General features: G+C 46.3%; 1 protein-coding gene across 1 annotated transcript; it reads right to left on the bottom strand.

Moving 5' to 3' along the window:
* Nucleotides 1-2,930: 2,930 nt before the first annotated feature.
* UBAC1 (UBA domain containing 1) lies at nucleotides 2,931-26,078 on the bottom strand. The gene is made up of 10 exons (XM_083807791.1): nucleotides 25,666-26,078; nucleotides 19,767-19,887; nucleotides 17,756-17,829; nucleotides 16,359-16,466; nucleotides 15,684-15,786; nucleotides 14,892-15,000; nucleotides 13,230-13,461; nucleotides 12,023-12,109; nucleotides 11,000-11,138; nucleotides 2,931-8,735 (listed from the first exon to the last, which is right to left on the bottom strand). Exons 1-10 carry the CDS (start codon nucleotides 25,801-25,803, stop codon nucleotides 8,620-8,622), a joined length of 1,227 nt encoding a protein of 408 aa, XP_083663917.1. The 5' UTR covers nucleotides 25,804-26,078; the 3' UTR covers nucleotides 2,931-8,619.
* Between the last annotated feature and the right edge of the window lie 232 nt (nucleotides 26,079-26,310).

Below are 26,310 nucleotides of genomic sequence, written 5' to 3'. Positions count from 1 at the left end.
GCCTGGCTTGCAGCCGGCCTGGCTGCTGCCCCTCTGCCAGGACCATGCAGAACGGAGCAAAAATCAGACCCTCAATGCCAAGAAATCCAGGGAGATGTCCCCAGGGAGATGTCCCAAACCCTCATGGCCTTCGTGCAAGGTGGACAGACTGAGGAGGCTGCGCGCCGGCACGTCACAGCCAGCAGCTACAGCGCGGCACTGCGGGCTGCGCTCTTCCAAGGGCTGCTGCATGCCACAGCGACGAGGAGGAGCTGAATAATTCAACCAAATCCTGGGCGTGTGGGAGCTGCCGCGGGCACGAGACTGCCGGGCCCGCGTTCCCTGCAGAGCAGCCCTTCGGCAGAGGGCACACGGAGGCTGGCTTTAACATAAGTGTGGTTTATGCCCAGGCTACAGCTCATAAAAGCCACGTAACCGCACCATGCATAAGCGCCACAAGTCTTCCATGAATAATTTCTTCAGGACGCCCTGCTCACACCCGTGCAGCACAACCAGAACAGGGGAAACGATCAAGCAGCGCTTGCCAAGCGCGAGGAGCAAAGCTTCGGCAGCCGCTGCCTGCGGCAGGCGCGGAGCCCTCGCCTTTAACCAGCTCGACCAGCCCAGCGCTCCCACGTGCTGCGTCCCAACGTGCTCCTTGTGCAACCACCGGTGGCATCATCGGCCCGGCTGCATTTCACAAACCCTGCTGGAGATCGCAGCTCTTCCCCGTGACAGCCCCGGGAAGCGGCAGTACAGCGCCCTGGGTGCAGGATCCGTGCAGGACCCCCCGCCACTGAGCCCAGGTCTGTCGTCTGGGCACCGCTCCCCAGCTGGGCATCTAAGTTTACACCCCGGGTTTGAGGGCGCTGGGAAGGCGCTGGCCACCTCTCCAGTTTTATTTTGGTGCAGGACATCTCGAGTTACTGACGTCCCTCCCCCACCTCCACAAGTGACAGATTCCCGGTGACACGGGACACCCAGGGCTGGCACTGCGCTCTCAGGTCACCCCGCCTGGCAGCGTTACACCAGCGCTGCTGTCGTGCACACACGCACGCCAGAGACCTGCCTGTTTCAAGCCATTTTCCAGGACCACACTGCAGAAGCTACAGTTCAGCTGACAAGTGCAAGTCTTGCATTTCAAGTTCAGGTTTTGAGTTAGGAGAACAGAAAAGAAAAAAAAAAAAAAGAATTAGTTCCATTAATTCTGCCCCAAACCTACCACCCCTGTAGCAAGACATCCTCAGCAGCTTCCACAGCCGCAGGTTCTTTTGGAAGACTCCCCTCTTACAGGAAGATCACTACGAAATAGCAGGATCAAGCATGGAACAAGTTACCAGATTGCTGCATCCTGTACAGAGGGGGCTGCAGCCCTGATCTGACCGCGCTGGGCTGCCAGGCTGCCAGAGCTCACACGGGCAGCAGCTGCTGCTTCCTTCTGTCCCTGCTGGAAGCCAGAGCAGGCAGGTATGTTCGAGGAGCCAGCTAGGTAGTTCTACACCGTCCTGCTGCTTCCTGAGGGTTAGTGCTCCTGCTGACCTTCAGTTCGTGGGAGAAGAGCGTGTGCATGGAACGAAAAAGCCAGGACACTGAACAGCTTGCTGGGAGAAGCTACAGCAACCAGCCCCTGAGGAAACTGGAACAACTCTTGCCACACCGATTCTGTTGGTGCTGGCAAGGCGAGACATTACTAATGAGTTGGATTTCCACAGCCAAGTGCAGCCTGTACTTACCTTTCCTTTGTAGTGCAGGCTGAGGCTTTGATGGGAGCTGGAGGTAACGCTCGGGCCACGGCAGCAGGAGCGTTCCCCTTTATCGCTGGGGAAGAATGCAGGTGGCACCTCTCCGTGCTGAAGGCACGCAGCTCATCTCCTGCGAACACTGTGCCAATTACAGCCCATCTCGTCGCTGAGATAGCAGGCACTTTTTAATTTTGTAAGGTGTGGATTTCTGCCTAGACCTGCTGTACCAGTTTCGGTACACAAGTACCATTATCTAATGATATACCACAAGCTGCTCGCAGAGTTTTATTTGCTTTTGTTTTAATTTAAATCACTGGAGAGAGGGACTCTGAAGTGTCCTGCAGCCTGCTGCTAATCTGTGCACTGAAGGAAATTTAAGTCAGTGGCCACCTGGCACCAAGAGAATACCTGCATTTAATAACACTGCATTCAAAAACCTGCACTGAATAGCAAGGACTTGGATGCCTCGCGCTGTAATCCTCCATCTTTCACGGGATATAATGAAAAGATATAATGAAAATTATTCTGAGCTCCTCACAAGTGGCTGGAAAATGCGCTAAACAAACAGGCTGCTGGCAGGTGCTCTCCCTTGCCCTGAACATTGTGTAAAAATGCTGATAACCCCACCTTATTCTTCGGAGAAAAAACCTCACACATTTACACTCTTAATCAGTTGCCTCCAAGGCAACCACAAACACGTGGGCAAAGCTCAGAGGAGCTTCCAAGTTCATTGCCAGAGAGCCAGCAGCAGCACTGCTGCTACATAAGCGCGAACAGCGTTTTGGTACAGTCGTGTGCAAGTTGCTGCATCCCACCACAGTGCCAGCTGCTGTTTGCTCAAACTATTTTCCTTAATGAGAGTTCCCTTACTGAGAAAGCAAATTCCAATTTATCAGTCAACGCATTCAAGACAAATCCTTCTTAAATAGCATCAGTCCACCACAGGGGATCACTAAAATCTCGTTTCATGTCGCCCCTTGCGATGAATCCTACCAATGCAACTTTGTTCTGGGAAATGGAGAAATAGTTTCCAGGTGCAAAAACAGTTATTGAACAAGGATTTGTCCCTCAAGTTCTGTTATAGCTAATCTATAACCCTACAAAATACCTTATTTCTTGAGAAACAACTCCAGCAGTCTCCAAGGAACCCGACTCCAGATTTTTCATAAGCCTTTGCTACTTCTGAAAATGATGTTTCGGAACACCTTGTAATAAATCAAAAAAAACTTTATTTTTAAGATATATTATAAATTTACAGCATACAACATCAGTGTCTTTAGTGTGTATGTGTGAGCAGGCTTAAAGACTCAGCATTCATTCTAGTCTCGCTTGTGGGGATGCTTTCTCCACATGCTAAAGGTACGCAACAGTTCCAGTTTGAATGGGTCTGGCTTTGCTAACGACCTCAATAACTTCTAGGGGCATGTTTCAGTAGACAACAGCGACTGTTCAGAAGGATAACAAATCGGTAGCACTTCTTACTCGCTGCCTGGAGGGCTCCTGTATCAAAGCAAAGCCTGCTGGTCTCCCCAGCCAGGGAGAAGTCATTGACCCACGCGAACGTGTCCAGAATGAACGCTGAATTCACAGGCTCAGTGATGTCTGCCCTAGTTAAGCTTCATAAAAGTAACATTACATCTTAGAAACAGCTGTGCATGCCACACATCAGTGTCAGCTCCATATAAAAATTATCGTATGCTGTACCTAATTATTTTATACACAGGTGAAATGAAAAACGTTAAGTCAGTACCTTGCAATATAATTTTACCGGTGCTGCCTTGTGGTAAGTGCTGGATAGCAAATCATTCTTGTACAGTTCATTAACTATGATAAAAATATGCAAATTAAAAATCTCTATAGGCCCCTGTTACCTGCTGTAACAAAGACACTGTTTTGTGGGGCTTTGTTTAAAACATGATCCAATTTCTTCCCTCTCCCCAGAGCACGATATAAAACTATATCCAAATTCAGAAAGAATTTAATACATTTATTGAAGTTCACATGCTGCAAACAGGATCTGCATTGAAGATCTTTAAATCTAGGGCAAGAGGTCCTTAAAAAAATTTGTAGTTATACCCAGATGTTAGGATGTAGATGAGCACAACCACCACGACAACACATTCATGTAGACATAAAGTACACTGCTTGCTTTTTCCTCTGCAGGAACATTGGGGTTGCAACCCTGGCCAAGCTCACCAACCGTCCGAACTCCGACAAGGGCCAAGACAAATGCTTCAGAAAAATAACCAGCCCCAGAGAGGACAGTCAGTGGCTTGCTTATGCCTCAAAGCATAACAAGTTACAGTTGAATGGAAATACCCAGCTGCAAGTGCTGCTCTTCTGCCAGTTAATAAAAATGCTACTTATTAAAAGTAGAAAAATGGGCTACTACCTTGGATGAAACACTCACTATCCTGTGCACAATACTTTAGGAAAATTGCTGCTGAAGTTGAGATCCCTGGGAACCTCTCCTCTCTTCTACAGGCAACATTTGCTGACAGTGTCACAATACATTCATTTGGTGCAATGCTTATTTAAACAACTTTCAAAATACATTAAAGATCCTCAGCCCGTGAATCGTTACGTGGAAAAAAAATGAGTCCCAACTAAAAAGGATTTCAATAACCACTTAAGCATTTCTTGGATATGAAGATCAATCTCCAAAAGACAAGCTTGGTTCCAGGACAGCGAGGAACGAAATGGGGGTCAAGGTTCTGGGACACATCTGTGACAAAGGCTGCGAGCAGCCAAGCAGCAGCAATTAGCTGCAGGCTTCAGAGTTCTTGCAGGAACAAACCTCACACTTCCCCAGAAGAGCAGAAGTGCAATGACTGCTTTAGAAACAGTGCAAGTTAATTTTCCAGCTGCGTGGAGAACAGAAGCGTTCTTGAAAAGGTGTAAAGATCAGCGAACTGTGAAGGGGCTGGGTAATCTCGTGTGACCACTTCCATATGATGATGCAGCAATCTTAAAGGAAGACTCATGCCACTGCTCTCACGGAGAAAAAAGACTGGCAGATTCTTTGGACTGTACCTAACACAAGAGGTTTATCAGGAGCGTTACGCTAGCTTGGTCTCTCAGGTCAAGACCAACCAAGGTCCAAGCTGCAAAGTGGCCACTGGCATTTTTTCCAAATACATCCTTTTAAATGCATCCCCCCTACAGAGTATAAACATGAAGCCCTGAGAACAAACTTCCATATAGTACATTTCTATTAAAAATATCAGTGTTTTGATGACAAAATTATAAATTACATATATTTAAATAAATAGCTAGCTTTCAAGAGTCATGTAATATCAAAAGGCAGAAGATTGTCTTTATTAATGTATGGGGCAAAGAGCTAAAACTATAAGAAACAGACACTGCACTGTAAGAGCCACCTGGCACCCCACTTCCTCGATTCCTTACTTTTCCTTGATTTTGCAGGCTTCCAAATATTCCCTTGACCATGTTATAAGACACTTAAGCATGACATGTCTTTGCTAGTCTTAACTTGAACACCAGAGACAAGCACAGGACCTGAACCTGTAAATCCTTATTCCTCACAAAATTAGCTTTTTTTACAAAATTTATTTTTAACAAAAACTTCTATGCCAAATTGCTTAGGGACCTCTCACTGGCTTGCAGACCAGATCCACCAGTCCTCTAGCCTTCAGCCACAGAATAGGACAATTCGCCCCCAGGCAGCACTCCTACCACATACGCTGTGCCTGGAGACCTGCCTATGCACACTGACTAAATAGCAGTGATCCTTCAGTATTTTGCAGGTTTCGTAAAAATTGCTACAGTCGATACTCTTGCAAGCACAATGGACTTAGCTTCCCTCAACCCACCTTTAACTGATGAAGCAGCAATACACCCACACGTTGCAAGGACACACAGCTCCCTAAGCCCTCTACTATTTCATACTCACAGGACAACACTGATTACTTGATCAATTCCTCAAAGGGTTTGTTTAACCTAAGGGGTAGTTGTTTCTTCTAGATCAACTCTTACGCCTTGCTGTGAACACCACACCTCGTAAGTTCTGGCCTCTTTCAGGGACTGCCCAGTGGAAGCTTAAGTTCTCACAAGACAAGCAGCCATACCAAGCAACAAGCTGCTTTGGCAGATTGGAAGAACACGCTCACCAACACTTCAGCTGTGTAATTGCCAAGCTCTGAAATGAGAAAAGCCAGAAACAACCACATTCTCAAGCCTTCGAGCATTTTAAAGATGCAGTATTCCTTTATCTGTACAGTTTCTAACTGTTGCTACAACGTTAGGTCATGTTGTTGGAGCTGGGTATCCTGTCTCTTATGTGTGCGTGTGCCTCATTTTACTCATGCTTTTTTCCTTATACGATGGTCAGTGGCACTGATCCTGTTCTGACATACCAAGGGAGGCAGCTCCGATGGCCTTTATCACCCCTACCGAACTGACATTGAAAGAACCTGCTCAGTAGCAGCTCCTGGCAGCACCACGCTGCAGAAATGCACAAGCAGCGAACTTCCACCCTTACAAGTGGCCGCTCTGCTCCTCTGAAGGAGGTCAGACAGCAAATCAGGAGCACACTCAGTTTCAACCACCTAAAAATTAGACAGCTGGTTCAAACTCATCCTCCACATTGTCACAGCAGAGCCAACAGACGGTCCCAGGGGCAGCTCCTCCCGTGCCAGTGCAGGCAACGTGGGTTGCGTCCTCCTGCCATGTGGCCACTCACCCAGGTTTTGCTAGCAAACCAGAGGCCAAGGGTTTAGAAGAATTTAAAGCTGACAGGGGATTCTCACCTGGTCTGTCTGGAAGCTCTGCAGCCACTCTAGAGTCTGATCATGTACCACCGAAACCAAAAGCAGCACAGAAATGGTCTTTTGACAAGTCTTTACGATATTCCAAGAGCAAAAGACAGCTTCCCAAGTATTTATTCAGTAATTCTGAACCTCTAGCTTACTCATTCAGAAGCTAAAACCCACCCAAACTACAGGATAGTCTTTTCCCAGCATTGTCTTTTAAAAACTCATCTTTCATTATGCTACAACCTTCAATCACAACTAGCCACGAGTATTTGTGAACTTACTGGGTTGCTGAATCAGGTTCCTTGCTTTTAGTACTGTAAGACAAAGTAACAACTTCAAGTCATGCTGTCAATCTGTTCTTAGCAAGAATCCAGGAAAATGTTTTTACTGTCCAATTTGAACAAACATCTCTAAATCTTAGAAATTCTAAATGTAAAAGTAAATATTTCTGCTGTCGTGAACTGTAAAGCTTAATATGAATTTACAGATAACAAATGAAAAAATCCTGGGATAGTAAGCTGAGATAAAATCTCATGCTGTTTTGGTTTCCCCACCCTTCATACTAATTATGTGAAATTGGCAACTTCAGTGCCTTGACTGCATAATAGCACAGATTAGATGCCAAGTTCAGGCCAAAACTTGTTACAAAGGTTTCGGGTTGCATCTTGTTACATTTTTGTTTAAAAAAAATAAAATAACTGCACAAAACCAGTTGTAAAATAAAGGTGACTAGCAGAGTTATTTAGGATCTATTTGACAGACACCTCTGTGCTATTTAAGGATAAGGTCTCCTCCTGATTGAACTGCACTTTGGAGGAGCAGGTCTCGCCTCGCCTGCCTTTCCAAGGCAAGACACAGCAAGGATTATGACAGACATCAACCAGGTTTCACTAACTTGAAAACAAACATTTTTTGTTCAGCCTGTATAAAGAAGTGACACCCGCGTAGCCCAATCGCAACGACTAGCTGGCTATTCACCGGTGAGTTCTCTCCTTAATAAGCTCACAACCGCTGTCTGAAATCTTAAGTCAATCTTCTGACAAAACTAGCAAAGACACAGCCTGACTTTCTTGGTATTTCCAAGGTGAAAGAGTCGAGAAGAAACACTTCCATCTCAAAGTAGATAATTTTAAGCGTGCTTTTAAATATGGTAAACAAGATAAAAACCTACGTGTTTCTGCGTCTTTGCAGATCACCGTTCACTGAAAACCCATGCAAATTAGTTGCCTTTTTTTTTTTTTGCAAACCGTTTGAAACAAAGTCACAAGTCCCCCTTTCCAAAACCGTGCACACAAAAATGGAAAAGATTCAACGTGAAGATATCCTCTTTGCGCTACGATATGGCATAGTGTAAACTGATGAACTGCAGCCTACTTGAGAATCCAAGGGTCGGTGTAGTAAGTTCTGTTGCGAAAGAGATACTGCATCTTTAACGTAGCTGGCAGAGAACCTCATAGAAGTGTAACTGCTGCGGGACTGGAACAACACTAACGCAGAAAATAAATAGGAAAAAGTAATGCTATTTATTAAAAGAATTCCATCTATGAATTATTCTGTTTAAATTATAATGCAAGACAGACAAGTTTGGATAGAAATGTGCTTGCTCTCCCAATATTTGGACTTTTAAAAAACGTTTCCTAAGAATCAATTTTAAAAAGCGTTTTATAATTTGATATAGCCATAAATTAATACTGCATGGAGATGATTAATATCCTATGCTAGTGGTCAGTGACCTTTTGTAAACATTAGCCAGACGCTAGTAAAACTGGCTAGAAAACTACTGTCACAGGCCTTTTTGACAAGCAATATCGTATTTCTTTCCAACAGATTCTTAATTGTTTTCACAAAACCTTTTCCTATTTTTGATATACTTTATTTTTAACCTAATACCTGAAAAAACATAAACAAGTCTTCAAACCTCTTCCACTAACACTAAATCCACAAGGCAATTAATTGCAGTTGGCCGTTAACTACATACCCCGTGCGAGACACCCCCTCGGCCAGAATCTGCCCCCTCCTGCCCCTTCCACCCCCCACCCCCCCCAACAACCCATGCACCCTCCTGTGAGGAGAAGGTGACACGAGGGACAGAAGGAAGTGGCACAGTGGACTGGCATCCCCCTCTACGTGCGATTCAGCGTCTGGAAGATTCGGGAGATCTGTAGCATGACAGGCCCCGTTTCGGGATCATTCATCCACTGAGTGCTGTTCAGGGGGTTTTCAAGCATATCCTCGAAGGCTGCCAAGAGATGGAAAGCACAACGTGTTTAGGCTTGTAGTCAGCAGATGCCTCCACGTTTGGGATGCTTCAACGACAGGAGAGTTAGAAATAGCTAAAACTTACCTAACGCAGTGGGCAAGCACCCCCCCCACGGTGAGAACACATCATACACTTACCATTCGTACTCCCAAATCTCCACAGACCGGGATGCTACAGGCTGTTACACTTCCCTCACTCCTTTGCATCAAATTCATTGCGGGCAGAGGCTGATTAAATACTCAGCCTGGATTATAAACCATTTTACAAAGCCTCAAGGACACGGGCTTGAAGAGCTAAACACTTCACAAACATTTACTCTGGTTACTCTTATAACATCTCAGAAGGGGAAACTAAGCCAGCAAAATAAGAAGTAGGTATGGCAAAGGCTACCTAGGAATGAGCAGCAGAGCCAGCCCCCAGATCTCAGGGCTCTATCTTTTCACGGAGGCCCCTGGAGCCAGAAGGGAAGCAGCATCTTCCCTCTGAACAGTGTGTGCGCTCTCCTTCCTGCCATCTGGAGGGCTGAGGACATCGGGGAGCATGTCAGGGGACAGGGGGAACAGCCAGGCCTACCTGCCTAGACACAGACAGAAGGGGAAAGGCTGTCTGTGCAGAACGACTGCCTCTATTTTTGAACAGTGACAGAGATCCAAATACTTAAGAGCAATTTTTATTCTTTCTATACGGAGCTGTTTTTACACTAAGATTTTTTTTTTTTGCATGCCAATTTTCCCTCTTCTACTTATTTTGAAGGAACCAGGCATCTAGTGCAAGAGCTAAGCCACAACTTTGGCAAAAGAACGATCCACGAAATAATTTATAACCTTTACGACAGACCCTGCGCTGGACTACTGGACATTTGGAGCAGTCATTACGGAACAGGACTAAAAAAGCAGTTGCACATCTGATCTATTCAGGAGTCACCAAAAGGTCAGTGTGACAAGAGTCTGGCAGACCAGCACGAGGGGCAGTGTCTTCGCTTTCCCAGGAACGTACAAAGTGTTAGTCTACAAAGCTCTAACGACATTAGTGCGAGCCATAAGCACCAAGCACCTCTGAAAGGCTCATCATTAATACCTTGCTCAAGGTCACGCACCATGCCTGCTGCAAAGCCCAGAATAAAGTACAGATCTCACCTTTCACCACTCTGTATTCTTTTACACAGACTCAAGAGCTTAAACCTAAAGATTTATCTACATTCTTTAAATATCTAATTAAATGCAAACATTGTTAAAATCTGTGACATAAGCAATCTGCAGATGTATCCTCTGATGTTCATCCAAGCCTTACAAGCACATATAATGGCATTTCGTTTTCTATTTATATTCTGAGCTGCAGTGTGGAACCCTCTTTGGAAATGAAGAGACCATTTGTTCAGAAATGAGGGTGGGAAGGTTCTGCTCTTGAATTATTTAAAGACCTGCAAACTCTCCTGATTGCATTTAAAGAAGTATTTTTAAAAGCTCTCCTGACAGAGCTGCGCACACATCCTTTATTTCAAAGGAAGTGTTCAAATGAGTTTTGAAGCCAAACACTAAAACGCAAAATTTGATGAACACAACATAGAGCCTATGTCACTCTTCTGTACTCTAGTCCAGTGTCAGACATACCAATCCAACAAAGACTTACTTTTCACCATCAGGTTCATCAGCCGAGTACTTGCCATGCTCACCGCATTTTTGACCAAGAAAACGGGCTTTACCACAAACAGGGAAAAATATATTTTCACAAACGCTATCTCGATTTTGATAAGCAAGGCCTTAGCTTTGACTTCTTGTTTGGTTACACTTTCACAAGTTATCTTCCATTCCAATGATCAGGCTGCAGCTCACAGTAAGCTGTACAGCAGGAGACAGCCTTGTGTTTTTTTTTCTGTGAACTCATCAGGGTTCTAAACAGACATTCCATTTTTTTCTCCCATAGCCAAAAGGGAGCACACAAAAGGTCTCCTAAATCCACAAAAACATTGCAGCCAGCAGCTATTGAAGTTCTGAGTTCAGCAAGTGTAAACCAGCAGCCTAGGGAATTAGTGTCGTTTCTGGGACAGCCCCAAGTTCTGCTGGTGGTACAGCTGAGCTGCAAAATGAAGCAAGCGAACAATACAGCTGCTGAAAGCGAGGAAAAGGGTACAGAGCTGTGCACATCTCACCATGTGTGCTGTCATCATCCTGTCTCTGTTCTCATTTGCTAAGAAATGCAGAGACAGTGTATATTTATCAGGAACCCAAATTATCAGGACTTACCTAGTAGAGTTTTGGGGTTTGTTAACCCTAACTGTACCACTGGATTTTCTAAGATGGCTTGGAAGAGAGGGCTATTGGTGTCGATTCCCTTATCTAGTTCCTCTGGAGAAGGCTTTCTGTCTCCTAGCAGCCATTCACACTGAAAGAAATCACCAAACACAACATATTTAATGGTTGATTCCATTAAAATGAGTCTGCCAAAGCATTTGACAATGCATGATAAAATATTTTTCCTCTCACAGAAGCATTGAACTATACATTTCTTTTCACTCTAGATCACTATTCATTTGTGTGTTGCTCTGACAGAAATCAACCTTTTCAAGAGGACAACAGCAGTGCCTGGTATGGTAATAAAATGATACCAGCTTTGTGTGTTTCAAAGCTCAGCAAAGACGCATGGTGTCATGCAGATGCATGGCCTCATAGGAACTCCATCAGCATGGTCACATTAGGTCATCTGGAAGAGCCATGCGGCCCAACATCCTCTCTGATAGTAGCTAGCACTGGATGCTTGAGAAGGTTCCTTGACTGCCAGCTGCGTCCACACCTTTCTGCGTAATATACCCACTAATCCATCTTCGAAAACCTTCTTATTTTTGGATTCCACCAATTCTGGAATGCATTGGTGCCAAACATTAGTTCATATGCTGCGTGGCCTGAATCTCTTGCCTGATTTATTCCTGTCCTTTAGTCAGTTATTTATTGGGAATACCTTTTCCTTCTACACAATAGCATAATCTCTTCTGAAGCCTCTGGTGAAGGAGCTTCCCTAAAGCTTTTTGAAAATCCACATATGCAACATGAACCAGATCAGCCTCAAGCTCATGCATGCTGAGTTCCTCTAAAAAATCTAAAACCTTTGTATTCTTACTATGTATCTAACTGAAAAAGGCACAGAATAGAGGGTTCATTTCATCTCCAGTAGCAGCTGAGCTTTATGATAAATCAAAACATCAATCAGTGAGGAAAAAATCAGTTGAACAGATGATTATGGCAATAAGGAACAAATGACATTGTACTCACGGCTGCATTTTGCTGGTTGTTGTTTACTCTGAGTGCATCTACCACTTCTTTTTCATCAAATCCCATCTCCATCAGGGCAATGACAGCCTGTAAGATTTGCACAGCTTCATAAATACAATATTTAAAACAAATGAAGAAGTGAAATATTTAAAACAATCACATCCTCCACCTTCTGTCCAGATTTTTTTGGGGGTAAAAAAAACATTGTTTCCATTTGCAGACTACTAAGCAATCTTAGCTACAGAGTTTTCAAACACTGTCTATCCAAAGATTTATTCCTTTTCCATAATAAAGACACTTAAGAATGAGACTGAAGGTAGTTCCTGTTGTCGTTACTGAAAGCTGAATGCAAGGCAAAGAGCGAGTAGCTGGTATGGGAAGGAGAACAGGATGGAAACACCTCATTTTAAAACTTCTCTTGTGTCACAAGGCTTTGATTGATCTCTCACTGACAAATTAAGCTCCACAAGCTCCAAGATCTCGTGCATTTGTAGTTCTATTCACTGAATTTAAGTTTTACTTCTGGGATTTATTATATTGCTAGAGAGCATTACATATTTAGACAAATGTACCTAGATATTGTTATGAGAACATTTAATCATTTAAAAATCGTACCCAGGTCATCAAATCCTACTTTTGCAGCTTGCAACTAAGATCACAAAAAACATTTACTGTAAAAGTGAAGTGACAGATTCTAAAGAGCACCTCCTGGTGAATTTACAGTGTGATAACAGCACGTATTTTCACTTCAGCTAGTATTGTGCTCTGAAAAAATGATAACTTCTGCCTTTGATGCAAGACTTAAAGACTTAACTGCTGGTGATACTTTTCCTTATCCCCTAAATACAACAATGCTCTTCTGTCCTTTTCTACAGCAAAAAGGACAATACTGTCCTGCAACCCTTCCTTGATGCCAGACAGTGCTTTTTATGACTGTCATATCAGTAGCATCGACTAATTTTCACGTGTAAAGTGTCAGTAATTTAGATACTGTTAACCGAGACAGTAGTGGTAATATCCCTTTCAGCAACCTGAATTCAAGCAGCCCCTGCAGACTTCCGCTAAAATACTGTCACACCAGCATAACGTACATCTGCACGCTTGTCCCATTCCATTTATTAAACGAGCATTTGTTTGGATTCTGTGATGCCAACCCAGTCCCTTTCAGTTCTAACAGTTAACAAATAGCAAGAGAGACACCACGTACTCGTGGGTCTGGACGAAACTCTCTTTTCCTCCGGATCTTCTTGAATATTTCTGTCAGCTCATCCTTGGCCTCTTCCCCACCTGCTTCTGAACTAGGACCCGCAGTTGCTTCAGCAGAGGATGCACCAGCTTCGGCCGGGGCTTCTGATGGAGTCTGGCCTGGCAGCGGAGCATCTACTGCAGGGTCATCCGCGTGTTCTATCAACCACTCCATGGCCTGTGTCACCGACATACTGAAAAGAAAATTAAAACAAAAGGGATGAGGAACACTCCAGAGGTGGTGTTACACATACAATTTCCTTTGCATTTATTCCTGGTGGTATCTTGACTTAATGATTAATTAGTATCTGAATTGTCATAAATACAGTTTTGGAGCAAACCTCGGAGCACCTTAATTCTACATGCACTCAGGGCCCCAGAGTCATCACTCATCTGTCATCCTGGCTTCAGAGAAGTACAATTTGGGCAGCTGCATCCCAGATTTTAAAAGGCATTTCTAAGGCAGTCACCTTATTCTCCAAATCATCTGCTTTATTGCACAACAGACAAATACTGACTATTCGCAACTGCTGACAAAACTGCAAAGTGTGTTCCAAATTTACATGGAACCACAGCTCAGACAGAAGCTGCTTTGTTGCTTCTTACAGAGATCTCTCAGACTTCTAGCGATAAAGGAATGCCATTAACAACAGAAGAAAGTGGGACAACATGTGCACAATATATCTCGAGCGAGAGCAAAATTCAATGCAGGCAATTGCACTAGGATGCGTACCACTCATCTCTTCCTCTACTGACTCAAGAAGGAATCGGCGATCCCTCAAAGGAGCGGCCACCTCCGGGGAGACCAACAGGACGCCACGATCATAACCCAGCCAACTGCTGGACTGCAAGTACCCAAGCTAAGGGATCTTGAGGGAGACCCAGCACATGCCTTCCCAATGAATACACAGGAAGCAAAGATAACGACAGCGTACCTGAATGTGCAATTTCATTTGACTGCACGGTAATTACATGTTCTAAGAAAGGGAAGCCTTTGACTACTTGGCTTTTCACTTACAACATGAAAGATGGAGGACATCGGGGGAAAGTCCTCCTAAGCCCAAAGGGAGAGAGGCTGGAAAAGAATGACTGGAATATTTTGTTGATTCTCTATCATTAGAAATTTTTTACGAATGGCCTAAGAAACCCCCTCTCAGAAACGAGGCAGCACAGCTGTTTCATCTTAGAGCATGAGAAGAACTGTGTTACCTCCTCTTTTCCTACAGTTGCTATCTGGACTTTATAATATTCTTGGAATGTTTTTAAAAGATCAGCAGAAAGTATTTTTGCTACAGCTGAAAGACCAATCTGGATGGGCTAGGCTTGCTTTTTTCCCCTCTAAAATTTTAAAGTAGAAAATGTGACTTTAATACTCAGAAACAGTGCCAGCCTGACAGCCTTGTGAACTGCAGACAAGCTATTCTTTCCAGAACAAGTACAACACTGTTTCCCCTTTCCTGGGCCATCTGCACCTGCACGTTGCCTGTGCACAGAAGTGTTCTTTGAACTACTGCTTTGTTCAAACCTAGTTTTAGGTGACCCACATAAGGAGGCTTCTGAAAAAAATGCTTTTTTTTAAAAACCGTATCGAATAATTTACAGGCAGTGTGCTCAGTACACTTACTGATTTAATCGAAGGGCTTTGACAGCTCTGCTCTCTGGAAACCCCATTTCTGTAAGCTGCCGCAGAGCTATCTCATCCACTCTGTCTTCCTCATCCTCATCCAGCATGGCTAGATATACACAAACAAAACAACGTTCAGACTGACTTTGAGCTAAAATACAACCCTTTCTCAGTGGAGTGGCATGTGTTAAGTTCAAACCCCATTCCTCTCTTCCATCCCTGCTTTTGTTTCTGCCCCGAATTTGCTATCTCACCATTTAGTTTGCTGCACTCAGCTCAATCAGGCTCAGATAGAGTCTTCCAGGACAAAGACTTTGTCCAGATTTGTTCAAGATCTCTAGTAACAGACAAACTTTTGCATGACTATATGCTCACATAATTAAATATATGGGAGACTCACTGAAGATTTGCTTATCAATCATCTAGAAAGCTGGATCCAGTCCTAGCAAATCTCAAGGGCATTTCCCATGCTGAACCTACAGCTAAAATTTCTCCCCGCTTTACCATCTCCGTGTGCATTTTCAACTATTTTTTACCAAGTCTTGCAAAGTTTTCCAACCATTTCGCTGCTACTGGTTTTAGTTTTAAATGAAACTTCTCATCTATCTCAAAGGGACCTTATAAATTCCTTCGTTTTATAAAACTTGTACCACAAGTTGAGATCTTTGCCACAAAGTTATTATTAGCTCTATTACATTAATGTCTGGAATTAACTCTGCAAGGCTACTCTTTTGCTACGTAAGAAAACAAATTCCTAGGATAAAACTAATAACTATAAAGATGTGTTCATACCATTTGCCTTCTTAAATAGTTCAACCGCATCTGGATTCAGTGCTAGCAATTTCTGTGCAACTTCAATGAGAGAAACTAAGATTTTCCGGAGCTCTGTCTGGAACTGCAAGAAAAGAAGCTGTGAAAACACTCGGACAGGAAAAAAAACAGGCATCATTAAGTGTTAACATGGCTGTTGTCAGTATCTCTGCTATAGCCTGGCCCCTTGTACAGAGTGCTGTTCACTGCATTGTGCGCCTACTTGTACAGAAGTGTAAAAAGAGTCCCCACACTGCTGAAGACACAGCTAGAAATACTACAGACAGCACTCAACTACTGAAGTCAACATTTATGACTCTCTTCAAAACTGCGGAAGAGGAAAAAAATTGCAAACACCTGAACTATGGAAGACTGAAACCTAACTGCACATCTGCCAGATCTCGAGAAGTATTTACTGAGGCTTTCCCATGGACACATAAAACATTTGAAAGCCACTCTGTTCTGAATTATGGTTTTAATCACTAAATGACTTAAGATTTACACACAGGTTGTACTATCTACTTTAATATACATTTATACACACCTGAATTTCTCTTACAGAGAAAGGCTAATCACATTCATATGGAAAAGAAGAGGTTATACGAGATAAAAGCCTACTTGGATATTAGCGTAGGAGTTAAAAGGTCTAATACTTACATCCCTCATGTTGTGATGTGCCACAGTGCGATCTACATTGCGAGAGGGCAGATTTGCAGTTGCTTTGAGAATAGCATCCTTATCAGGAGCTTTCTGCTCTTGTTTCCTCTGAAGGATGGGAAACAGGATCAGGTTTCATAACCCATTATCCACAGAACAAAGAACATAGTATAGCTGAGAGCAGTTTCATATTCTTCACCAAGGCATCAAGCAGTGCTCTGCAACTTGCAACTATGAGAAACAGCAGTCTAGCAATACAACGGATTAACAGCGCTAACATTTTGCGATTATAGAGCAGAACTGGACCTGTTGGGTTGCCCCACTTTCAGTCCTTTTTAAAAATTTATTTCTGTTATCTAAACAAGTGGGGAAATCCCAGCACAAAGAGGGAAAGTGATGCACCAAACATGGAGAGAAACTGGAAGCCTCAATTCCCAGGACTGTACGCTACTCCACATGGCCTGCTCAGAGCACACTCTCTTCAAACCCATGGTTTGTTGGGAGATGTACCAACACTAACACTTAACTGCTTCACAGGGGAAGTGCTTTACTGCTTGCAAGTATCATGCAGAGATATATGGTGCCTTGGATTTTCAGTACATGCTTATAGACCAGGAGAAAACGTAGCAGGGTACGAACTATAAATATTTCCCAGTCTTGTATCTTAGGTTCTTACGGTGACGTTCTGCACAGCAAGACCGTAATGGAGACAGAGACATACACCAATACCTACAGGAAGGGATACAGAGACAAACACCAATACCTACAGAAAGCAAGAAAACACAAAGCTTTGCAAGGAGGGGGTGGAGAGACCTAGGAATTCACAGTGTCAGGCACAAGCATTGCTCAAGTGTTTATGCACTAATGTCAACTGCAGCGCCACTCACGTCTAGGTGTCACCCTGGATATCACTGACCCTCAGTAACAATTATGTTGTGAGAAGAAAACAAAACAAGAGTAGCAAGGGGCCAACACTTCAGCTCTAGGGACCTGGTTAGAGGGTGATAAGCCACTCATTGCTAAAGACATACGACAGCCAGAAAGCCAATCAATAGATCTCTGTGGAGTTTTCAAAAGAGAAAAGGCAGTTGCTGAAGTATGCTTATACAGTTACCAGACATTTTTTTTCCCAAAGATAAGTCTATCCCACTTCCACAGAATGCACCTGCATGTCTTATTCTGAGGCAAATGTTCTCACAATCCAAGTTAAAAATGTAAAATCAGTTTCCCCAAAGTTTGGAAGAAAGACAAAATAATTTCCCTGGAGTTTAGCTGGCTGTATTTGCCAGTTAAAGAGTAAAACAAAACAAATAGAGTAGACCACAACAATCCTTCTGTAGCTCATTAATAAAGTAGTTAATCAAAATGGCCAAACCAAGAAATCATTTCAAACTCACTTTCTCCTCTGCTGACACATCTGCCATCTTGGGGAGTGGAGGTGGTGCACGCTTCTTGATTAAGAGCAAGACATCTGGAAAGAGAATGATACCAAAATACATTAGAAAGTAATGTGAAAACAGTCCTTGTACGATACCTCACAAATTCAAGTTTTCCTAGAGATTAATTCTGTATTAATTCCACTGTAGCATCAGACCTTTTTCTCACTTAAACTGCAGGGCTTTACACATCCCCCTTAGGCGTTTGCTATTCCATAGCGTGCTGAACGCAAAACATGCTCCATCATTAGTTACACTTTGTTACTGGCTTCTCCTCCTCACACAATACCCTTAAAGAAAGGGTAGGAAAAGCTCCAGGTGTTTTGTATGATTACGTTAATAGTAGAGTGATTAGCCCATCATAATAACAACGCATCAGCACCTCCACTGAGGAGGAAACAGTAGAGACCGGCCATGTCACGGCTTTTGGTCCAACCTAGGGCCTTCCTTCAACTGCAGGGAGTCAAGTGCCAAGCTTTGAAGCCAATTTCAGTACCAGGACGAAGCTCACCTTTGCATGTAGAGCAATTCACTGCCTACCATGGGGCTGCATCACTGAGCCAACTGAGGCAAGCCTCAAGGGCAAACAAGTCTTCAGTCCCAGATAACCCACACCACGAGGCATGAGCTTGCTTAAGGCTTTTGGACTAATACTTTCCCCTTTCAAGGCACCCTTTTTTCTAGAAATCATATGATGGTTTAGAAGTTTCTAGCACCTGAGTTATTACCCCACACATAAAGATGTCTGTGTCATTGCACCGCTCTGAGCCCAGAGCAGGCCTGCACGGCATCTGCAGTCCTTCAGCCAGACAGAGCAGTTTTTAGCCCAGCACATTAAGCAGGTAAAAAGCAAACAAATCCTGCTTTGTGCAACAAGTTTCCTTGGTCTGGCTCAGCACAGAACAGCCAGGAGCAACAGCTGGCGAGGGCTGTTAACCCTCCCTCACCCAGCTGACGAGAACATGAAAGGACCCACGTGCTGCCTTTTGGCTGTCCTGTGCAGCGGCAAGCGGAGCCAGCCAGCAGCAGTCAGCTGTCGGCTGCGATCTCGCCTCCCTGACAGCAGCAGGGCACTTAAAAGGCAGAGCACATTGCAGGGGAAGGAGGAACGGAGAGGCATTCGCATGACAGCTCAGTACTGCTTCGCTGCCGTACGCTGCAATTCAAAGCTCCGGAGGAGCTGGTGCCTTGCCTAGAAATAACCCCCCACCGAGCAGCAAAAAAGCTGCCCCTCGCCTCTGCCTAAGACGGCAGCTCTCAACTCCTGGTCAGCTCTGGAGGCGATAGGTGACGCTGCCTTGGAAGAGAAAGAGACCAAACTGCTGCTCACGATTCCAGGAACAGCTCTCCAACCCGTGTGAGCTCCGGCAAAACCAGAACACTACTGCTGTAGAGCTTCTGGCTCAGACAATGCTCCATTCTACAGCAGCCCTGCTTCTCACACCTCCTGGAACACGGCCTGTCATCTCCAGCAGGGACCAGGAGCTTAAGCTGTCCTGTAAAAACTGACTCCAGCAATCCCGACAGCTTTTACCTTTAGATCTTTTGTTTCACATTAATCCTCCACACCTTTAAGGTTCAGGAGCACATACACACCTCACGTACGCTACTGTGGTCAGCGACACTACAGTGTGAGGAATTCTGCCCCACACTTGCAGAGGACTGAATAAGATATAAACTGTGGACACTTGGACACGCTTCAGCAAACATCCTTCTGCTTGACCTGGAGACCTCAAGAAAATCCCCAAGAAGTTTTTGGGTTGTTTTGTAACTCGAAAGGAACAGTTAAGGAAAGCAAACTGCTCATTGTACGTTATCGGGGGAAGGTATTTTTCCCCCCCCCTTCTTTTGCCTGCCACCTAATTAGCTTCCTATGCTGAAGCAGAGTGTAGATATTAAAAAGAAAATTGGAATTCAAGTAGTTAAACAGTCTTCCATGTCCAGGCTGGTAGGATAAGAAAGACAATCTTACCTCTATCTTGAATGTTTTCCTCCAACACTGTTTTTGTGTCTGTCAGCACCTTCTCGGAAGTAGCGTGTATCAACTTATGATGCGTCACAGTTTTTGGATCCTCCAAGCTCCCAGGTACACACTGCAGAAGATAAATACTGAAGATCAGAGACAGAAATAAGCCTTCTACATGAATCACGGCGCTGCGCACTTAGGATTCTGCGCATACAAACGGTGCCATCGGTTATGAGCTTCTTAACGCCTTAAGAAATGGCACGCTCTGCTAGAGGCCAGCACACAGGACACGTGTTATTAAAGAAACCGAGGCTTGAATCGTGCTGTGACGATGCTCTGTGGTAGGTTCCTGCCTGCATATCCAAGCTGCTGGCTGGGATGAATAATCAACAAAAGGAAGGATTCCAGCCTGCCTTCCTCGATGCTGTTAATAGCTGCCATTAAGTTCAACAGATTGTGATACTCTAAAAAACTTCCCTACAACAGTCAAAGACTTCATGTTACATCCACGTCACCCCAAACAAACCCTTCAAGGGCACCGAGCCCGTCTATACAGGTGGATTTATACTTCTGCAGCACAGTACATCTGCATCACGCTTTATTTTGAGTGCCTGGTCCTATGCTCAGGCCCGTGCAGACTCGGAACAAACATGGATACCCCAGGACCCACAGCTCCGTCAGTTCTTCACCAGATCACTACGGTAGCGCCAAGTCCGGGGGTAGCAACGAGCACGACACCGGAGTGGAAATCTCCCGTGAGCACCCTGTGCTTCTGCAGAAGGGGAAGCTGCAATAATGCAGCAGGTTTCTCATTTGTAACTAGCGTCGAAAGAGAAGAGAGCTTCTCTGCTTCATCTTGTAATTACTGTTTACAGGCACTGTCAGAGCACGCAAGCCACTGCCAGCAGTGAATTCGGTACACTTGACCTCAAGCTGGGAAGGAGGCAGCGTCTGCGCCCTGTTTCGAGGTGCAGAACGAAATCAACAGGCTGGGCTCCTGGAGCCCTAACCTTGGCTCTTGCTGGAAGTGCTGAACCGAAGTTACATTCCCAACTTTTCTCCCAGCCAGAAATTACCAACATACGCTAATTTTTTTCCACGTATGAACGTTTTGTTCTATATTTTGTTACAATTCTAAATTGCACGTCGATTAATTCACTACAAGAATCAAGCTCAAATCCCAAAAGCTTACAACACGAGCACTGTCAGAGGTTTGTTCTGTGACTGCACCAGGTATATCCACACACGTAGGCACAAACAACGCCCTACCTCTTTCCTGGCACAAAGATTCAGGTCCACAGAACTGCTCCCCAGTACCAAATCCATGTTCTGCCTACAGCTCCGAAGTTCTGCTGTCACTGAGCCTGACGGACCTGTGCTACCCCAGCAGCAAGGCAAAGGACCCCCCTTTTTCATCTGGGCTTCTAAGACAGCTCCAAGCTGAAATGCCACGCTACTTACCTAAATAAGCATCAGCCTCCCAGCGCCCGTGCCCCCGCAGAGCTTTACAAAGTTTGGGTTAGCGTTTAAACTTCCTGGCATTTTGGTGCTGCAGCAGGAAATGAAGCAGGGAGCGCGCACAGACCTTGAACTGACTCATCTTCACACACGAGTGGCTCACGGATCCACAGCGAGAGACTTCAAGAGCATTACATCAGCGCATTGAGAGACTTCTAATTTGTTTGAGTGGAAAAAGCAAGCGTAATGGCTGCAATTCCAGAAAGGCAGAATTAAAAATAACCGCCTACCAACCCATGAAATTGAGGCTGTTGTTCTCACCACAAAATAGGCCACTTAACGCTGACCTCACCTCTCCCGCTCACGGGAAATGGCTCTCGGTGACACTTCTTTCAAAGCACATTGCTACGGAGCCACTTCTGCCCTGTCTGCAGAGCACCGCGTTCGCCCCTCAGGTGACAGAGCCATTCCAGAAACCCCGCTGACATCGGTGCTGCACTTCAAACGTGGCACTTAGTCCTGGTAACTACACCGCGTGCCGCCAGCCTCCTTCAAAGGAATCTTTAGAGGCCGTCATCGCTTTTCCTGGTGTGCCTGCAGCTGCTGGAGAACTCAGGTTCTTGTTCTTTTTCCAAAGATAACACGCTTGTTTTCAGCGTGGCTCTTCAGCTCCTCATCTGAACTCGGGTACGGTTCTGATGCCTCAGCAGGACGGAGGTGAGGGCGTTCGAGCCCTGCTTTGTCTAACAGGAGCTTCTTACTAATCCCTCAGCATATTAACTGCTGAATGAACGCCAAAGAATGCATTAAGGCTTAGAAGGGACTGGGAGCAGCTACTGAAATTGATCTGAGAAGTTACCCAAAAGGCGTAAAAGCACACCAGTGGAACATCTCTCCGAACAAACTCAAAATAGTATTTTTACACATTCTTAGGGTCGGACTCCAAAAGGAAGAACTTGAAAACGGGAGCTGGGAGGCACCCTGATGGGGGCAGGAGGACACGACACGTACCTACTATTTATTTTCTCCCTGGCGCACAAAGCTGTGCATGCAATCACAGTATTTACTAATAACATCTAAGCGCATGTGAAAAACTAGAGGTTGCAGGTAACCACTCAGTCACCCCTAACACCCCAGGAATTCATAAGGAAGCTCTTTTAAAAGAGAAGTCCTTGGGACACCTATTCCTATTTCCCGTTCCCCTGACCAGTATGTGACAACTGCAGAGACCAGTGAGGCATACACAAACAGAACCTCTAGCAAAGGGAACGCTGAGTGAAATATTTAGCATATCTTAGCCTATTTTAGCATGCCCTGGAAACAGGAAGGCCTCCTCGGAAGGCAGTGCCTCTGCTGGCTCTCAGCAAACCACCACGAACCTCCACCAATAACGATGAGACCTCGCTGGGGAGCCTTGCTTCATGAGAACATCTGAGAAAACGCAGGATTTTTGTATCAAATACAATGCTTTAAAGCGTAACTGAAGACATCTTCCTGCCCAGAACAGGAGCAGTAACCCACAGGAAGGGCAGGGAGGGGGGAGAGGAAGCCCCCAGGGCTCACCCCACGGGCGCTGCTCCACCAGCAGAGGTGAGCACACTCTGGAAGGTGAGCTCTCCTGCTTCTTCTTGTACAAAAGGAGTTTTAAGGAAGGGATCTGCTGTTTCATGGTTTTGCTTCCAGCGTAAATATTTGCATTTCCTTTTAGCGCTGGAATTTACAGCAGGCTGCTGTGCCAGGCAGGTGAGAAACCTTTGTTCGCAGATGCCTGAGCCACGGCTGAGCTTGCAAGCCCCGGTGCTGCTGAGTGCTCTCTGCAGAGCTTGGAATCCTGCTCAACCACAAGGCTTTCTCCTTGCTTTTTTTTTTTTTTTTGCTTTTATTAACAGAAACATTCAAAAATAGTACTGCCCCTCCCTACTACTAAGCTTGGGTGGCTTAAACCATCCGCTTCCCTCAAAACACGCACAGAGGAGGCCTCCGGGGCACGAACCCACCGTGCCTTTGCACACTGAGCACCTCGCACCTCTGTTCCACGGGGACTCCTCAGCACATCCCGACAGCCAGGCGGGCAGCGCTGAGGCAGCTTCAGGAGAAGGGGAGCAGAAGCACGGGAGCACGAGAAGCTCGCCCCACGACGCCACAAGAACCACAGGTGGGGCTTAAGCATACAGACAGCTCGCACCCGTGCGCCCAGGTGCGCTTTTGAAGGAGGCCACAGAGCGTGGGGCCCGATGCTGCCTGCTGCACTGCACACGGACCTCGGCCTGGGACCTCACGCTGAGAAAAGTCACCGCTCCAAGAAACCCGAGTTCAAAAAAAATAGCTAGGAAGGGAAGCAATTTGCTGTCAGGTATTTATTTATTCACAGACTAGGCAGTGCCACCGAAGGCAGCAGTTTAATGGCACGTAATCGCCATTACATTGTTACAGGTCAACAGATAAGGCAAAAAAAAACCCCTCCCGCTGGTTTTTATCCGTAGCAAAAACACCCACCAAATTCAGCAAAATATACATCAAAAGTGACACTTCAGAGCTCAGTAAGCATTTGAACGTCAGAGGGACAGAGCGTCCACCTTCCTAATTGAGAAGTGGGCACCCTTATGGATATTATCTTCCTCCGCCTCCTGCAGGGAGGATTTCAAGGACTTTAGAGAATATATTAATCAGCATCTTGTGAGAGATGGCTGCATAAATTATCTCAAGGTGCTATCAAGATTCACTGCAACACACCCGTGATCAGGAGACATGATTTTTCCATTTCTATTTTTCCCCTCCATAAAACTCCATATTATCCATAATGGTTATGCAAATCCATACCATTAGCACGGAGCAGCTGAGAAAATGAAATCAAATGTCTTGCCAAGTTATCAATTGTCTTCTGCCCTGACTTGCACTGCAACGCAAGCATCTATTCAATTATGTTTCCTGATAATTAAAGGCCTTTCAGCTCTGCACATATGCATGTAATCATTACCCCACCCTATTTTGGCAGCCTTTGTTTAATCCCTCAGCTGCACCGAAGAGGGGACAAGACAGGAGCAGGAGACTTCTTCCAGGAACACTACAGCGGGGGGAGCCCCACGCTCAGCTCTTTTCAGCAGGGCACCCTCATTTTGCCTCACGGAGGATCCCACCTACCTCAACCGAAGCAAATCCATTTGCAGCTGCTCTCCTCTCCAAATCAAAAAGCACTTAAAAAAGGCTCGGGCTCCAGAAAAACAAAGCGTACCGTGACCTGGAGTTTCCCGGGGTTGTAGCTGAAAGCAAACAGCCAGAGGGCACGATGCAGAGGGCACCTGGGCTGCCCGCCACCTTCACTTCACAGCACGCTCCTTCCAAAAATAAAACCTGCTAGTCTCCAAACAGCCAAGTCACTACACATTACGGGCATGTTCTCGTACCGTAGCGTTGTTTTACTACAACAAAGAACATTTCTTAACATCTTTGTAATGGTTTGAAGACAAAAATCACTACTGAATGCAGCTGATAAAGCTCCACTCCCGGGGACTGGATTTGCTTTTTGAAATGAGAAGCCAAGGGGCTCTCGGCGGCTGCCCACCCAGGCTGCCGGACATGGCTGCAGAAGGGAGGCCTGAGGTCAGGCCCGGTCACGGGTCCAGCTTGATGTTTTTGCTTTAAACTAAAAGTCATGGCGGATCTCTGAAATTCGGCCTAACAGTCCTGCAACCGCTGGTTTTACCATTTAGCGCCCACGAACAGAAGCGGGAGTTGAGCGAGCGAGCACAAAGAGCCTGTGTCTTCCAGCTCACCTTTCACAGACCGTATTTTTATGCATTTTTATGCGTTTTCTCTTCCAGACAGCGACTGGTAATTTACCCTTTGGACACGTCCATTAAGCCTTAGTGCTCAGAGCACAGGAAGAGCACTAGAGAAGCCCGTTACCTCCCCGCAGAGAACCCCACCAGCTACTGCGCCAACCCAGGGGCAGGCAGCGCTGAGCATGGTGTCAGAAAAGGGAAGCTCCCACCGCACTTACCATTTTAACTGCTTGTTAAACGCGAAGAAGAACCAAAGCAGGGGGCTCGGAGGGGAAGCCCTCAGAGGCCAGACACACCTGTGCCTTACGGCCTGTGCTCAGCGGCCCATAAAGCGCACGGAGAGGGGCTGCTGGGGCGGGCACGCTGCAGCGGGGAACCGCAGGTGGGAAAGGTCTCCCCCGCACCAAGCCGTCCTTCAGCACTGCACAGAGCCCTCAGATCGGCGATTTCTTTCTGCGGGGACCTTGCTCACAATTCAGGGGCCGAGAAAGCTGGCAGAGATGGCCAACGAGGGGCAGCGGTGCACAAAACCCCCGGCCTAGTCCAGCTCAGCGTTACTTTAAAGGCACTCAGAGGGCGCTGGGGGAACCCCCTCCCCTCTCACAGCCCCCCCCAGCCCCCCACTTCTCCTCGCCCCCCCCCCCCCAAGCGGGGCGGCTCCTTACGTGCTTGAGGCAGCGCTCCTTCAGCTTCTCCACCGTCGTGTCCTCGGGGACCTCCTCCAGCCACTCGGCGCCCTCCATGGTGCACACGCGGAGCCTCAGCACCTTCCCGGCGAAGATCTTCTCCTCCTGCACGAACATGGCGCCGGGCGGCCCATGCAGGGCCCGGGGCCGCCTCAGGGAGCTCGGAGGCCCCGCTCCGCCCGGCCCGGCCCGGGGACGGGGGGGGGGGGGGGAAGGGGGACGGCGGGGGCGCAACGGAGGCGGCGGGCGGAAGCGGAAGGAGAGGTGGAGGCGGCGCGGGGCGTGCTGGGAGTTGTAGTTTATTTCCCCCCTCTCATGAAGGGGAAGCCGCGGTGGGAGCCGCGGATGCTGGGAGCCGCCAGGGGGTGTCTCTGCTGTTTCGCTGTGGTTTTAAAAGTAATAGTAATGTCTCGTTTTCCCAGTGGGAATCGCGGAGCCTCCTCCCCCCCCCCCCCGAAGCGCTCTGGGAAGTGTAGTCCTCCCGCCGCGGTGCGCGCTGGGAGTTGTAGTCCGGCCGCTCCGGCGCCCCCCCGCGGCCCAGGGCGAGGCCGGGCCCGGGGCTCGGTGCCCGTGGTCGGCAGTGGGCTCGGTGCCCAGCTCCTGCCAGCACCCCGGCAGGCTGAT

This window comes from Anser anser (genome assembly GCF_964211835.1).
Source record: "Anser anser genome assembly, chromosome: 21".
Classification (NCBI taxonomy): Eukaryota; Metazoa; Chordata; class Aves; order Anseriformes; family Anatidae; genus Anser; species Anser anser.
Note: the sequence above shows the minus strand (reverse complement) of the source record. Positions and strands in the feature narration are given on the sequence as shown.

Coding starts and splice junctions, on each gene's coding strand:
- UBAC1 (XM_083807791.1), bottom strand. CDS start 25,803: ATGTTCGTGCAGGAGGAGAAGATCTTCGCCGGGAAGGTGCTGAGGCTC. Junction 15,001..15,683: donor ACTATTTAAGAAGGCAAATG/GTATGAACACAT, acceptor GTGTATATCTAG/CCATGCTGGATGAGGATGAG. Junction 11,139..12,022: donor ACAACCAGCAAAATGCAGCC/GTGAGTACAATG, acceptor GATTTCTTTCAG/TGTGAATGGCTGCTAGGAGA.